The sequence below is a fragment of the Halyomorpha halys genome, unplaced genomic scaffold (assembly GCF_000696795.3).
Source record: "Halyomorpha halys isolate HHAL.00 unplaced genomic scaffold, Hhal_1.1 Scaffold1020.1, whole genome shotgun sequence".
NCBI lineage: Eukaryota > Metazoa > Arthropoda > Insecta > Hemiptera > Pentatomidae > Halyomorpha > Halyomorpha halys.
In genome coordinates, this window is record NW_027106408.1 from 13613 (window position 1) to 31752 (window position 18140).

The 18140-nt window shown below is 30.3% G+C and overlaps 1 protein-coding gene across 1 annotated transcript; it reads right to left on the reverse strand.

The window, feature by feature from the left end:
* Positions 1–1593: 1593 nt before the first annotated feature.
* Positions 1594–10525, reverse strand: LOC106687859 (probable ATP-dependent RNA helicase DDX5). The gene is made up of 12 exons (XM_014432007.3): positions 10353–10525; positions 10131–10196; positions 7076–7411; positions 6516–6627; positions 6156–6417; positions 5976–6082; positions 5346–5432; positions 5065–5261; positions 4927–4988; positions 4569–4628; positions 2901–3146; positions 1594–2035 (listed from the first exon to the last, which is right to left on the reverse strand). Coding segments are annotated over exons 2-12 (1602 nt in total). The 5' UTR covers positions 10133–10196; positions 10353–10525; the 3' UTR covers positions 1594–1904.
* Positions 10526–18140: the final 7615 nt, after the last annotated feature.

An 18140-nucleotide genomic window follows, 5' to 3' on the forward strand; every position in this document is an offset into this window, starting at 1 on the left:
GTCACTACAAGTATGACCATTGGAAAGTAGATTTTCTCCTCTTCCAACCTATATCACCTACTAGACTTCTTGTCCATTTAACATCAAAATAGTACTTATAAATAAAGTATTCAAATGTTGAATTTAACCTCTAGTTTCAATTATATCATAGTTAAAAGACATCACAAGTCAGGTAATGTCTAAAAAATACACAAAGAAAATTTTTTTTACAATTTTTTTTTAATTGATATAACCCTTATTCAAAAATTTTAAAGAAAGCTAAAATGGATGACTTAATTTTTCCTTAAGTTTCATTGGCTTAAATTACTATAAATACATTTTTGGATTTGTAATTTTGTATACACCTTCATACTAAATCATTTAGTACAATCAGCAACATTTCTTCCTTCTTCAACCATTCTAAGTTTCAACAAAAGAAATTTTGAGTAGTTTCTTTCATTCTGGAAGACAAACATGCTTACAAATAACTTTGAATGATGAACATTAACATTATTATCCAAAAGCTATTATCATTTAACATAATACTAGTTAAAATGTAATTTAAAGAAATGCGGCACATAATAAACATTTTTAGGTATAATACAAAATCAATTCAGGAAATATGTTTTCTACTCATGAAAAGTTCTGAAGAGGGAATGGAAACAAACTGTTCACCAGAAGAACTTAATAAAACCTTTATTAATTAATTAAATAGAATAACAAGCATTCATATTATTGTAATCCCAGAAAATTGTAATTTAATGTGATACAACTAGATAAAATGTTATTCTAAGAAATTACACACATACACATAAAAGTGCCTTATTTTAATAGTTAAGACATCGGGAGAAACACTATTCCTTTCACTCCTGAGGAGTTACTAAGAGGAAATTGAAGTAAACTGCTCATTCCAAGAACTTTTTATCATTAAATAATAAAGAAAATTTAATAACAAGCATTCATAAGATTCTTTTAGTTGACAAAATGACCACTCCATAAAACCAGTTTTATTTTTAACATTGATTCCAGTATTTAATAATTAATATATAGTTAAAACAAAATGTAAACTTATTATCTTTATTATTATGCTATACTTTAAACAAAAAAAGAAGGTAAGAGCTCTTCAACGAGAAATATTATTTAAATAACTTTTTTTTTTAACATTCTGGAAACAAACTGGTCATTTTGTCAACTGAAAGGCTCATATTATTGTAATCCCAAAAATTTTTATTTGATACAAGATAAAATGTAACTTTAAGAAACTTCACAAAATAAACATTAAAATCTTTTGGTATTGTTACATTTCCTTTCAATGCTTCCACATAATTACATAAAGACTTGAAGGGTTTTAAGGATCTTTTTAATAAAAATGATTATTTTTTTTTAAGAAACGTTTATTGAAAATTACTCTTTTTTTAAAATTATTATCGACAGAATAACTTTAAAATTATAAATAATACTGATGCAGAAAAATATAAAAATACTAACGACGATATGAATACTTAAAAAATACAACTCATATTGTATAAATAAATATCACATCAAAAAGGCTTAAACGAGCCATTTGTGATTAATTAATAATTCCTAACATAACATATTAAATAAAAAATTAAATTTTAAGTAGGTACAGTTTTATTACTTTAAGTATTTACATTTAAGAGATTAACTAGCCATAAAGAACATCACGGAAAAAAAGGGTTGTACCCTTACCCTTTAAACAATGACAAAGGAACAAAATGTTAAGCCTTCTTGGAAATAGATTTAAATAAATCACCTCAAAGCCCCTCTCTTCCAAGTCACAATGGTAGTATCCTTACATATTCAGTGCCAATTCCTCTTCTTTCCTTTTTTTTCATTTTATTTTTATTTTTACATAAATAATTACAAGAGATAATAAAAACTTTTTGCTTATATGGAATTAAGTCTTAGTCAAATCTTCGAAAGGTGCTTGGTTTTTGACCATACATGGTTGTATTCCTTTGGAAACCGGCATTGAAACGATTACTACCGCCAAACTTATTATCACTTCGTTTGTTGAATTTTCCGTTTCTGAAACCTATAAATGATACAATAAAATTATTTATAAATTAAAAAATTCTTATAAATGAAAATAATTATATAACATAACTGTTTATATATATATATTTCAGTACTTGCAAGCCAGACTGCCTAAGAGTACATTTTTACTTATGCTGAGGCAACAGACAATCTTTCTTAAATCCAACAAGCTGAATCCATTGTAAGTAATAAAATAATTGTTTCTGTTAAGATTCACAAAAAAATTATAAATATAAGAGTTAACCCTTTATAAGTTTAAATTGACATTGAGTAATGTGCTTATTTATCTATACTGACAATATTTAAGTGACGGTAATGAAAAACTAGGAGAGTTGAATTGCTTAAAATTGAGTTCACTGGGTTTTAACTGTTCTCGGAATGTCTTGAGCTGTGAAAAATTGGTGAAGTCAAGTAGCTATCCTCAATAGAATCAATGGAAAGCAATCTGATTTGGCCAATTCAACACATCTTAAAATGTCCCAAAGAATGGTTTACAACCAGTGAATTTAATTTAAAGGCAATTCGGCTAGCCTAGTTTTTCACGACTGTCACAGATTTACTGCAATTTTTTTAACTTTTGCTAATAATACTGCCAAAATGCTGAGTTTTATATAATTTTTTATAAACGCGACAATTCAAATTGTTTTTTCCCCTTCTACCAAGTCATTTCTGACATACAGGAAGGAAGAAAGTTATTCTATAGTTAAACCACCATTTTAACAAGAGAGGGAAGGTCAAAAGAAGTCCACTAAGGCTGGAATCAAAAGTTCCACAAAAGACAATGTGGACAGACTGGCTCCCAGCAACCGATTTACTATTGAATGTTCAGGGACTTGGAAAGTATTATTAAGATCTGTAGTTACCTCCTCGTGAATATCCACTTCCTCCACCAGAGAACCTGGTCATGGCTTGCAACTCGTTAGAGACGCTCTGTTTAGCTTCAGCTAAAACTGCTACAAGATCCCTAGCCTGTTTTTGGTTAGCAGATGTAAAAAAGGTATAGGCAGTTCCAGAGGCAGTTGAGCGGCCAGTACGACCGATTCGATGAATATAATCTTCTGAGGAGTTGGGGAAGTCATAATTGATGACATACATTACATCTTCCACATCTATAATGCATAACCATTAATAGCAACAAGAACATGAACTCAGATAATAATGAATCTTAAATAAACCATGTCCATACGATATTAAATTTGGTTGAAATAATACATGCATTGAATGAAAAATAAAATAAAAAAGTAATACTTATCCAAACTTAAGAAATATAAAATGATATAAACAAACCTGTGATCAGCTAATAGGAGACATCGGTCAAGGACAGTTAAGGTGCTGGGGGTATTGTTGTTTGTGTTTGTTGAGTGCAAAAAGCCCTTCAAAATTATCTTGAAATTTTAATCTGTAGCTCCTCTTATTTTTTGGCTTTCAGAAAACATCCATATATTATCATCTGTCACTTTCTGCCTAAGAGGATATTTTAAACCAGGCCAATCTATATCAGCCTTGCAAATCACACTCACAAACATGCACAATATCAGTGCAAGAGGCACCCGAGCAATGTGCGCATTATATATAAAACATTTGCGCCAGCACTAGTGCCTCAGTAACAACAAATTCAAGAAACTACGTTCGATATTATTCCCATGTTCAAATTTTGTTATCATAATTACAAAAATAAATAAAAACAAACATAAGCTAATGAAAATAAGAAAAATAATAACCAATACTTCCCTCTTAAAGTGCCATTTTAGTGATCCAAACAAAACTAAATGCACAAAAAAGAAAAGACTGATATAAAAAATTTGGTAAAACAAAATTTTAAAAATTACAAAAAGTAAACAACACGTCTTAATTAGCTATTGAGCAGTGCTTTCCACATGTAGAAAAACCCCAACATCCATGAATAACTTCATGCTGTAAATTCAAAAACAAAACTAAATATAAAGCTTTAAAAAAATATTTCATTAACATGAACAAAGAAAAAATAAACTAAATCTCAAATATTAAGTTAAAACACACCAACTTGAAAAACTTAATTAATAAACTGAAGTATAAACAAACTAAAAAATTTTGAAATTTTAAGAATAAAAAATTGAATTGAATGAGAAAGGCTAAGCTTTCTTTAACTGAGATATGAACTTAAACTAAAATTTAAAGAATATATGTAGTTAACAAAACCAAATGAATAATGAGACATCACTAGTAATTGACTTTTACAATATAACCATTATAATAAAGATTGTACACTAAATTGCTCAAATAAATGATGAATGAGTGAAGAGAATGTTGCCACTTTACCAAATGATGAAAAGCACAAAAACAATTTTGTTGAGCACAATAGAATTAAGATAAAATAAATAAAACATGGGTCCTATAGAGAACGTGTTACTTTACCAGCATTGACCAAAATTTTGTCCGTCCCCAGTTAGCCCATTCGATTCAGGGTCTGTTTACACCAAATTTCCCAAGGAGACCTCCCTCCTCTTTGGGCTTTAGTTATGATAGATGCCACCGATGTATGGCAAACTTACCTAATCCCCGAGCAGCAACATCTGTTGCAACGAGGATCAATGATTTACCTCGTCTAAAGTCTGAAAAATAAATACTAGCATTAATTTAAAGGAATAGACTTATTAAAATAAAAGAGTTTAAAATTAGAACTTTCTCTAAATATGTGATTTCCATAAATTTTATTATAAGTAAATTAATGAAAGTGGAGGAAAGGTAAGGTAATAATCAACTAGAATAAAACAGTTTAATAATCTTGACACAAAATAAAATCTTCAACTAACTCCTAAAGAAATGAAGAAATAATAATTACTAATGGAAAAAGAAAAATTAGAGCAGATGTTATCAGAATAAACTTAGAAAAATTATTTTGGAACCTACCTCTTAACACATAATCTCTCTCATTTTGTGATTTGTCACCATGAATACATACAGCAGGCCACCTACACATACAACGAAAAAATTATACTATTGGTCAAGACAAAGGTAAAAATAAAACTTGATATCCTAACTACATACCCAACTCTTTTGAGACCATTGGCAATAGATTCCACTTTCTTTTTAGTCTCAACAAAAATTATGGTTTTCTCTAGTTTTTGGGTTCCAATTTCTTCAAGTAAGGTGTTAAGCTTAGATTGTTTATCACCTTCTTCACAAACATCTACTATTTGAACAATATTATGATTTGCAGCAAGCTCAAGCGATCCTATGTTGACCTAAAAAATAAGATTTGAGAAAATTAAATTGATTCTTACAATAGAAAGCTCATACTATTAACTACTTCACTTAAGTAAGGTTACCTGAACATAATCTTGAAGAAAATCTTCAGCTAAAGCTTTGACTTCCTTAGGCCATGTTGCAGACCACATAAGAACCTGCCTGTCAGGCTAAAAAAAAAGAAAAGAATCAAATCATTTTGCCTAACAAAAATTAATAAGAACTGGAGAAAAAATAGAAAAATGAAGTTTGACAAAAAATAACTATTTATTTATTAAAAAAAGTGGTCTAAATCGAACTGCATATAAGCAGGCTGGATAAAGAAAAAGGAGTTCCTAAATATCATTTAGCATATGTAAGTAATCTTAGATATTTTAATATTTAGCAAGCAGGTTAATAGGCATGATGTATGTTTATTAAATCTAACTTTCCAACAGGCTGTAACATGTTACATAATAATAATAAATTTACATACATACATAATAAATGTACATACATAATAAATGTTAGTCTGTTGGTCAGGTCTGATATTTTAGGGCTTTCTAGATACTCTTGAGAACGATGGAGAAGTAAACTATCAATATATCAGACATTAAATATGTTAATGTATTCATAAATGCCTGATGAGAGATGTTAACACTCACTACCCTTTAACTTCAAAGAACCAAATATTCTAGATTAAAAAAATAAATAAATAAAAAAGTTGTGCTAACCCTGATCTGATGCATAATTTTTCTGATTTGAGGTTCGAATCCCATGTCTAACATTCTGTCAGCCTCATCAAGAACCAAATATGTACACCTTCTAAGATTTATGGTGCCTATAACACAAAATAATATAAGATATTTTTTTTTAAAACTAAGAACACAGGAAGTAAAGGCTAAATAACCAACCCCTTGTCAGAAAATCAATTAATCTTCCGGGTGTGGCAATAACTATTTCCACTCCTCTTTCCAAGTCCCTAGCCTGAGGTCCTTTTGGAGCACCACCAAATATTGCCACAGATCTTTGACCACATTGGCCACCAAACTGACTGGCAACTGTCTGAATTTGTTGAGCTAACTCTCTTGTAGGTGCTAGTACTAGAGCTATAGGCCCATCTCCACGTTGTACTCTAGGTTGATTTCTGATGTGAATAACAGCAGGAAGTATATACTGCAACATTAAGATTCAAATTGATCAACCTTATCAATTTTCAAAATTGGAAGTAAAACCACACTAATAAAAACTTGGCTAGTAGAACTAAAACTTACAGCTAATGTTTTGCCGCTACCAGTCTGTGCAATGCCAACCATATTTTTTCCACTCAAAGCAATAGGCCAACCTTGAGCTTGAATAGCTGTTGGAAAGTCAAAACCCATTTTTCTGAAACAACAATAAAATTAATAGAAGTTACTATAGCAATCCCAGATTGCTAATCCAGAGCAAAGCAATATGGGGAGATCTGTAATTGTGGACTGTTCTCCTTTGATAAACTATAGTTTAGGACAAATTGTTAAAACCTTTCTTAATATCCATTAACAGTACTTAAAATTAATTATTGAAAAAAAATTATGATACTGTAGGACAAAACAATTTCTGAGGTTATAACATATTAATTTTAAATATAAATAAATAAAAAAAAAATTATAAACTTGAGAAAAAACAAAGAGTAAAATGTCTAATATGATGGCGTGAATTTTCTATTTTTAACTTTATTTATGAACTTATTTATAAATGAAATAATACTAGAAACATAATATCATTTCTTACGAGTGGCTAAAATTTTAAAATTCAATTGCTACATTTGAAGGATTATGAAAAAAAAACTTACTTAATGCATGAAGCAACATATTCAGGAAAGTTTCCTTCCTCAAAAAACTGAATCGGATTCAAAAAAGCATCTGCAATTCCTTTAATCATGATATCCTTGCTTTCCCTGTAGCGTTCAACTTCAGTATAAGGTCTGTTCAAAACATTAGCATGGGGGCAATAGAAATCTTTTTTGAAGTCTGAGAGAGTGTGATTCTCCCAAGCAACTGCTTGCAACGCACTTCCAAAGTTACCATCATCAACCTTATTGATTCTTCCTCCAAAACCACCTGGTTTGTTATTCCTGTACCCATTTCCATTACTATACATTCCTTGTTGGTTTGAAGTACTGTATTTCCTATAAAAAGATAACAGTAAATGAAAAAATTTAGTTTACTACTTGTTGGGAATCATATAAATTTATCTAATTTATAGATGGCTCCTAAGTTATCAAATAAAGTGCACATAAGTTAATAAACAAACGTTTCTATTGAAACAAAATATAATCTTTACACACTCCACAAAATGATAGTTCAATTATGAGATTTAAAATATAACAGCTCACAAAATAATTAGACTAAACAATGTGCTTCACCACCTTAGGACAATGAACAACAGCACCGTAACCTTCCAATATATTTTTCTCTTTAATATCGATACTTAACACTACTATTTTAAAGTAGTAATATTTATAAAATATATATATCATAGATGTCATTTATATACTTCTTCAATTAAGAAATGACAGCATACAAGCTGGTCATGTCCCATACCTAATTAAATTCCTTGACTTCTATTACAGATCTGTTAAACACCCTGAATAAACTCGTTAAAATGAAAAAATTGATTAATGCATTAAACTGAAAACTTGGACAAGGAGTGGGGGTAGCTTAATTGATATACATTGGAACTCCTAGTTTTGTAAATTATTCATAATTATTGCCCTTAATTATATGAAAAATAGGGAGATCTTAATCAACATTAAGTATTTTCTATTTGTATCAGAAGAAAAATTGTTATTTTAATGTTTAAAACTCTCTTACAACACCACAATGGGGAAAAAGAGAGAGGCTTGAAAGTACCTTTTTGGGACATATATTGAAAATGGGGTCCCACAAAAAAATTGTATTATTTCCAAAATCACAAGTTAAAATAACCTACAATATGGAATAATCAAATTTATTTCTATATGTTACCATCTCTGAATTAAAATAACCTACAAAATAGTATAATCAAATGACCTACAATATGGTATAATGAAATTTATTTCTATATGTTACCATCTCAGAAATAAAAGCATGTGACTAACAGATATACACTAATTAAAGCAAGCAATATGCAGAGAATTTCACAGGTTTGAATTTAAAAAAGAGTAAAATGTTCTGAATATCATTTAGTTTTCAAGATACTATGAAAACTCTAAAGAGGAACCATTTACTATCCCTCCCTCCCTCCCCCTAATTATTTTATGGTATTAATTATTCATTGTTTGAGAGATCTTCCCCTCCACATTCTCTAAATATTAAGAACCATATGTTTCAATGCAGCAAAAATAATAATTTGACAGCACAACACTGTTCACTCATATTCTTCTGAAAAGGGGATTGTCAGATATGACTCTTAGTACAGACAGTTGACCTTCAGTTTTCAAATAAAAAATATTTCAGCCATAAATCCACCGACCCATTATTCTATTTTTAATTTAATTTTTTTTATAATATGCAGTTAATTAATGTACAACAGATCTATGTGATTCGTGACTGCACTTGTTTAACATCTATTCCTCAATAATTTCAAGATCTATATTCATGTGAAATTTTCAATTCTAATTTATTACCTTGATTTGATAAGGTTTTAAAAGCTGTGACCATTGTTATTAGAAACAAAGCTTATAAGTTACAATCTCCCATTAAACATTGCCTCCAAACAGAACAGTCATTGAAATTTATTTTTAAGCTGAACAGTTTTGAGATTTCAAACACAATTTTGCAAGTTAGAACCAAGTTTTCTATGTAAGTTAATTAACAGCCAACTAATTGTCATCAAAAGGATACTTTTGACTAAAACATGTATATCAGACCCTCAGTGTAATACAAACTTTTAGGCTAAAAAGGTTTATATTTTAAACTAAAAATTCATTTTAGCTTCCTATTTTAAAAAAATCTGAAATCCATGTAAGGTTAAATTATGGTTAATTAACTTAAAATATTGTATTAATAAGTTATATTACATTAAGGGTTTGACATTCAAGTTATTTTTCACACAGGCAAAATTAAAAGCTTCAAAGCAGCAAACTGGTAGAATAAAAAAATGAATTTCATAAGCAATGGCAAAACCTCATTCACCTATTCAATAACTGACAAAGTATAAATTAATTTAATCTATTGTAAAATCTTAAATGACTATTTTAAAATAATTATAGACATAAAAATACAATAGGAAATATGTATATAATTGAAAAACTTTTAAAAAGATTTCAATTATATACATAGTTCTAATTAACACTAATTATAATTGCATACACTTGAAATACTAATTCAAATATTTAGAATAAAGGCAACAATCGAAATTGGTAAAATGACTGAGAAATTGGAATATTCCGGAAGGTAAAACTAAATATACTTTTCAAATAATGTTAGTTTTAAAAAGCTTATCTATTAGTTCAAAAGTAATAAAATTTAAATAAATAAGTGAATACATGTAATTTAGTTATTTTAAATTCAGAAGATAAATATAGCTGAATCAATAAAATCATGTAATACTGGTATGAAATTGATCCACAGACTGGGGCATGAGCAGAAAGCGTGACGTTATTGATTGAAGACCATCAGATACGAAAAATGTTAGAATTGAGGGGAAAAGGGTAGGATTAAGAGGAATTTTATTTCATAACAAATGAATAATATAAATTCCTAAACAAATAGGTTATTGTCGAGAACATAGATTCCGAAGAATCAGCTAAAGTGGGATTCTCCAGTAACAAAGATGGCGTACAACCCGTCTTTCATACAATACAAGAAATGAATCAACAGTTAATAAACACAAATTAAACATATGTAACAAAAAGTATTCCTTACATTTTTCAAGCGTAAAAGTTTAACTTTACAATTCAAAAGATGAGGAGTTCTGATATGTTCTGTAATCTGAAACATGAGGAATAAAAAATATTTAAAATAAATCTTAGTTTAATACATCAGTAATTGTTAGGAAATAATTTTAACTGGTTTTAAACAAATTTCAACTATTGATATGTATTTTATAACTAAAATAAAAGTAACAAGACTTAAGAGCGAACTTACCAGGGCGAGTGACGATGGAGAAAGGAATGACGCGAGCAGATGTTGAGCAGTGTTCCCTACAGAGTGCTCCACCAAAATCGATACTAATAAAATATTATTTGTTTTTTTGCCATCTAAAAATTACAATTACAATTTAAAAAAAATTTAACATTAAAATTTGTATAATAAACTTTAAATGAATGCATGTTTTGGTAAACAATAAGTCTATATACATCGGCAATTTTGATAAGGGTTATGGAACCTAAAAATAAATATACTGAAACTGTCTATTGTAATACTAAATTGATTTCCTTTTGTTTCATAATAAAATAGTTGTTCATAAAACAAGAAAACAATAGAGTAGTATCAGTCAACAGATGTATTTATAACGGCTTCCTTGATACTATTGAAAAATCAATGGTTCAATGTGAACTGTTCTGACCTTGTGGTTGCATGCAAATTTATAATGAACAATGATGCAATCACTATTCATATAATATAAATCAATGGTGACGCAGCAAATTTTCAATATACTAATTCCAATATCCTTAGACAAATAAAACCCTCTCTATCAAAGAGTAAACTAACTTTTAAAACTCAAACTGATGCCTTACACTCATGGTCGTATAGAATGATGGCGTTGATTTATTTCCGAAAAATCATTACATTTAAATAAATATTAAATGTTTTACTGAAAACAAGGACGCAAAATATGAAAATGAAAAGAATTGAGTTGAAGTATACATACTTTTCAGTATTCAACAATGTTATGTATACTCCAAACAGAAACATTATTAATAAAACCAGGAGTAATAATGTTATTGACCAAGTTGACAAACTTAAAATATCGAAATAAATTTATAATTTAGATGATGTACATCATGTTTTAGTAACAAGTTTTTAAATCATTTTGTGTCACAAAATATTCATTAACCTGGATTTGTATTTCTACTTCTGTTAAGAGCCATAAAGTATCAATGTTTTAGTTGAATCTCACTCATTGGACATGTTATCTAGTGTAAATTGGGAATGTGCTTTATATTAATTTATTTGAAAACATTTGATTTTTTCACCATCTTTGAATGCATTTTTCAACTTTAATTAGTCAATTGTGATAGGTCTTGTGAATCAACTAGAAATAAAGGGGATTAGAAGAATTACAAACCCTTTAGAATTATTTGCCAAATAACTAAATTTTATTTATTGAATGTTTATTCACATATACTTTATACCCTAAATTGTCTATCACATCACTCCAAAACAAAGATGATTTTGAAAAGAAAAGGCGTGCCCTTCTCTTTGTTTATTATTAAAATACAATTCTTTAAGCTTTCAATTATTTCAATAAGAAATTATTTTTTGTCAACCTGAAGATGACTTGAGATGAACCTGAGGGATACATCAATGTTAAATTTGATTGATTATTTTTCTTCCCCTCCTTTTTCTGCTGTTCTATCAAATTCACAATTAGATCTAATTTTTATTCTTATGTTCTATTAATGACATATTATGGATATTTGTTAATATTAACTCACAGACTTGTGAATCGAATTAGCTATATTTTTATCATTAATAGGTAAATGTCCAAATAAGGGGCAGGTCTCATCAGGGCTCAGATACTAAGGATGAGGAGATTAATAGGAGTCAAACAGGTTTCAGAATAAATGAGCGATTGCAGATTGAATGTTAAGCCTCAAGATGAGTCCCATCAGTACAGGATCCCTATTGATCAATTATGGAATGCCATAGATAACGCTAAAAGACCTATTTTATCTGAGACCCTGTTGATCAATTATGGAATGCCATAGATAATGCTAAAATATCTATTTTATCTAAGACCCTGTGTAGATCTGTGAGAAGAAAATCTGTGGAACTTGACATTATCCAGATGACATGATAAATTCAAGGTCTTTTATTAAAAAATAATCAGACCTGCTTCACACTGCTCATCAGTAGTGTAATATGGCATTAATAAAGGTCATTCCTGGGAGCGCAGTGGCCACGGGGTAAAGTGCGTGACTACTAACTCTAAGAACCCAAGTTCGAATCTGGCTGGGCAGAAAATTGTTTTCTGTTACACTGTAGCCGTGAGTCAACTCCTGTGGGTTCTTGGAGCCCTTCTGGGCCCTGTTTCATAATAAAGTACAAACTAATACTATTAGTCTTGTAGATTTATCTTAATTCAATTACACAGACTTGTACAATAGTAACTTGTACTTCGGTATTTTTTAATTCTTGTAATATCACTAATAGTCATTCCTATCATGAAAAAAATAAATATTAGTATTATTACCACACTAGTTTCTACACTTGTACTATGAACCAATACTATTAGCTTTCATTATAAAACAGGGCCCTGGAGTCCACCCAGCCTCTTAAATTGGCTACCCTTTATTGGGTAAAAATCTAGTGGTCGAGTGTGATTCTGACCAAATCACCTCCTTGCACAACCGTTAGTCTAGTAACAGTACTTCTGTACAAAGTACTGAACCCCTGACCCTTCATGGGTTGTAGCGGTACAAATTTAAATTTTAAAGTTAAAGGTCATTCCTGACTCAAGAATTTTGAGCATTATTAGAATCGTCTTATTACAACAAGATGTAAGAAGATTCAGATTGTGATTAATAAAATTTATTTAAGAAAGGTCCTTTATGATCCGTTGAATTAAAGGGGTCAGCACAAATTAAAAACTGAAATTATCTTGTTTCTGATTGAATGTTTTTAATTCATTCATGTCTAAGAAAATAATTTGATGACATTTACTATGGTATTTTGTAAGATCTTAAGAGGATCAGAAAAAGTTATGTTAAATTTAGAAAAGGGCTAAATTACATCCAAGCTCAATATAACAATTATATGTTTATTTGTTTTTGGGGACCTTCATACAAATAGAGCTATTCTGTACTATTAATCGCTTCTATATAAATACAAGTATAATAGAAATACAAACAGAATAATAAATTAAAAATCATTTATGTAAAGCAATAATACACAATACTAGATACTAAACAATAAGCTGAGCATGTATTTCTCCCATTTAAAAATAATCCCCCCAAAAAAATTCTACATATCTAATAGTTTAAAAATTTGGGAAACTTGACAAAAAATTATGATAATCCTCCAATGCCTCACCATCATAAACTGGACAAGGCTTCTATTGGTCAAAAGTATATTTGTATAAACCAATATTAAGAGTGATTGTATTTGCCAGAAAGTCTCAATTGGGAATAATTCTTAGATTGGGTAATTGACCACTGGGAGGTCTTATCCTATAGTAAGTGGTTGTTATCCTATATCCTATAACCAACTTAACCCAATCAGAGTGGTGGAATCAAGTTTTCAATTCGTGAAATTGCCATGAAATAAAAGTCCATCCTCCGAGGCAAGATTTGAAACAGCACCCTGCAGGCTCAAGGCTGCTAATTTGACACCTTAACTCTCTCAGCTAAAAATAGCCTAATCAATGCAAGTCCTACCGTATCACATGATTTTATGTCATTTCCCATAATATTGGGTAATATTTACACTTAATGAATTTCCTGTAGCCCTGCAAAATCAACCTCATTCTGATTTTAATTCTTATGGAATCATTAAATAATATTGGGTCAAACATTCCAAAGCTTCCTCAGCTGTCTTACCCTATTGTGTTACAAACTCGAATGATTATTTCTATCCAGCTGCAGCAACTTTTAAAAAACATTGTTTAGCAAGTTGCCTATAGTTCTTCAGTATTTTTATTAATCAGGACAATGATTGCTTTAAAACATGATATCCCAATGGAGTGGGAAGCAACTTCTAATCTTATCATTAAGTGTGGATTATTTTGTTACAAAAACAGTAGTTTCTTGTAGTATCTGGCTTATATATTTTTCAATTCCCCAATGTGCTTAGAAGCCCAAACAAGCGCAGCATAGAGGATACAACTTAACATAATTGATTTAGTTTGCTTCTATCCAGGATATCATTTTAGTTTTCGCAGAGATGCTTAGTGCCAACCCTAATAAACCCTCCACCACATAACTGTTTTGCTTAGCAAAGCTTTGATATTCATCCTACCTCCTTTGGCATTCCTGAGGATACCTCCAAACTGTCCTTTTAACACCACTTATTCCTTCACCTTTTACATTATCAAAGTATTATTTGCATATAAACAATTTACCAAAGTTAAAACAACCATTAATAGTTCATAAAAATTATTTATTATTAGTTTGTAATTGACAAATTTGTTTTATAAATTTAACCAAACAAATGTTCTTATAATCTGGGCAAATAATTTGAAATATTGGAAATTTATTAGTTGATCGTCTAGAATTGAAGGATTAAAGTAATATTGAAATAGAAATCAGAGTTGGAAACAAATCCAAGTACTTTTCAAACAAGAATATTAATGCAAAATACTTTTAATCAATCAAATGAAAATCATTTAAATTACTAGTTACTGTAAAGTAATTTAGAAGATGATTATTTCAAATACAAAGTTCACTCATGTATTAAACAGCAGCTGTTTAATCTATTGTCTTGAACAGCCCTGATGAAGCCCTGCAAAGTGGGGCGAAACATTGGACAATAAATAGTTGAAAACTATTGTGTTCCTTTTTGACCACAATCCTGACCATCTTCTTAATATTTGAAAAAAAATGGTAAACTATTTATATTTATTATTACAAAATACTCATTACAATTCACTCAAGACCATTATTGCTCTATAAACCTACAGAAAATCACAATACTTGCACTATTTGAATTTTCAAAAGCCTATGATTCTGTAGTTTATACAATTCTCTTCTAAACTCAATATTTAATCCTATCTACCCTATCTACTCCTTGTCTCTCCATTCCCAAACTCCCATAATTCCCAATTCATCAAGTTAAGTTTTCATCAGGGATTCTCTCTCTCCAACCTTATTTTCCATTTATATAAGTGACCTCCCAAGTATTATTTATCACTCCCAATGTCATGTGTACACAGATGACCAGCAAATATACATTTCCTTCCATCATTCCACGCTGCTTGAGGGGTCTCGTACGTTCAAGGACAATATAGATAGTAATCACCACTAGGCTTCTGAAAATTTAATTTAAGCCTGAACTCAGCAAAAACTAATGCAATTCTTATAGGTTCCATACCCTTCCCAACTATCCATTACTAACTATCCCTTATTGATTGCAGCCCTGACAATTTCCTTCAAAAAAATTTTTTTTTTCTACATCACAGGAAATAGACTATTAAGCTATTTTTCCTCTTGCAGCCCAATATAAGTTTACTTTTTTCTTGAATTGGTTTGCATCTCGTTGAATGTTTTTTAGGCCAATACACGTTAAAATATGATCTCCATCCATGTCACCCATGCTGCGTATAGGGCAATGAAGGTGTTTTTGGAGGAGACCATTTCCTGTCACTAGGAGGAAGCAAGCCACTCCCTTAGCTCTGCTAAGATTACTAGGGAGTTGTTCATCCTTTTTCAGTTAGCTCTCTCACTTCTTTTCTTCCGCTTGAACTTTGTGTCCGGTAATTGTCCTGTCTTTATAATTGCTTTTACTGTTCTATAAGAACGTGTACAAACAGGCACTGTATAACCAAATGTATACCAACTTGGCCTGATATCCACTGTAGAGGAATAGTTCTTCCTCTTTCCATCATAATAGCAGCCATGTTTCTACAATTTTCTTCAATGGGAGACTCTGCAGTCCCAGCTGTTGATAATTTCTGTATTGCAGCTTGGGAATTGCTAAAGATTACGGTGTTATCATCCCAGGGAATAGTGGCTTCCATCACAAGGTAAATTGCCTGAATTTCTCCATCATAATTGTTACATCCAGTGCCAATGAGAAGTTGAGTAAACACTGGCTCCAGCTCCCTTGTTGATACCTGATGCAGACCCATCGGTATAAATGTGCAGCCATTGCTCTATGGGATAAAGCTCATAAATAGTTTTTAGTGCTGCAACTCTAAGCTCGGGCTCAGGGCAATCCTTCATAAGCTGACCACAAGTAAGTGTGAGTCGCTCATAGACTTCAGCAGTTTTGTGCTTTGGTATGTAGGAGATGCTCACATTCTGCCTTTCCTCAGTTGGTAGGTCTTCCTCTGCTCTTGATAGAAAAGTGCGATGGGACCTTAGTCTTTCATTTGCTTTTCGATAAGCCAACCAGTGATCCTCTTGTTGCATGAGCTTTTCATATAAATAAAGAGCAGATTTCTCTCTCCTATCCTGTAATGGCTTGAACCTGCTTGGAATTCCATAGCTGTGATGGGAGTCCATTTCACTCTGCCAGTGATTATCCGTAAGGCTTGATTTTGGAATTTGTCTGATTTTCCTAATGCTGTTTTGGAGGAAGTTATTAAAAGTTCAGCTCCTTAATAATATAAGATTATTAGATAATCTAGAGTATCTCCTTCAAAAACAAAAATATAATCAGTATTTAATTCACATTTAAGTAAAATAGTGGACATTTTAACTAAAGAAATTTATATATGTATATATAGTTGACCATAAAAATTTAAATATAAGAAGATGGGCGAAACGTTGGACATTAAAATAATTATAAACTATTTGTTCCATTTTCGACCGCAACCCTGACCATCTTCTTATATTTAAAGAAATTTATTTTTTCAGATTTATAGAATCCAGTTCTCATAAGTTATTTGGCATCTCAATGAATGGTTAATACATTGACTGCCGGAGTGGAAACATCTACAGCACTGAGAAACTCCCCATGTCCGAGGAACATATTTTACATAACTCATATTTTTTCACCTTCAAAGGGTTCTTCCAACGTCTGCATAGTCATCTGCCTGGCCCCACTCCTTGCGCTTTAGTGTGATTGACCTACACCTTTATGCTAGTAGCATTGGTTTGAATCAATGATTTATTTATAAGATACTGTAGGTAAAACAGCAAAATCTAAAGACTTTACTGATAAGTAAAATGTTTTTTATAGATATTACTATTTAGTATTCATTATTCAAAATAATACCAAGTACTATTTACTAAGGATCATATATTCTTCTATATAGCAGCTTCTGGGATAATCAAACACCCTTAAAAATTCATCTATCCTTTATTAATCCATTGTATTACGTTTCAGACTAATTTTTGTCTATTTTCAAATCTAATTCTTAATGTAATAGATGAGTGTATGTCTAATTGTCAATAAATTGTATTTCCTCAAATTATAAATAAAATTATCTATTATGCAGTTATTTTCAGGGCTCGGTCAAGGTACTCCATTTATTGGTTATTATGTCCATTTTATCATCTCTTTATAGATATTTATCTTCCTATTTGATTGGTCCCTTATTTTGAAGGATAAGCCTGATGACAGTCAGGAATAAGGTGATCGTAAGCCACCAGTAATGTTACTTAATTCCTCAGTAGCATTACAAATGGAGAAAATCACTTTAATCGCTGATGTTCACAAATTATTATTTGAATCTTAGGAGTTGAATAGTGATTTTGAGGAGGTAGACTTCCTCTAGAGGATGAGGATGAAGACATTTTTGGACCAATTTCAGAAAAATACAACTCATAGGATAATAATCACTAAGATCTAATTTCGCAACATACCAATTCAGATGTGTATAGTTCTACTGAAAAATTTTAAAATAATTTCAATGTATGATTATGGAATTTTTTAATATGGGACACTATAAATTTCTAATTATTAATTACTATTACTGAACTGTCTTTTTATATAAAAACAATTTTCTCTTCACCAATGAGCCAAAATCATTTTCTTCAACTTTTGTGATCTTTCCTATCTTTCATCAGACGAAAATTCTTCGGACAAGATTAGACAGTTGAGAAATCA

Coding starts and splice junctions, on each gene's coding strand:
- LOC106687859 (XM_014432007.3), bottom strand. Junction 6,628..7,075: donor TATGTTGCTTCATGCATTAA/GTAAGTTTTTTT, acceptor TTGTTGTTTCAG/AAAAATGGGTTTTGACTTTC. Junction 2,036..2,900: donor AAGTGGATATTCACGAGGAG/GTAACTACAGAT, acceptor TATCATTTATAG/GTTTCAGAAACGGAAAATTC.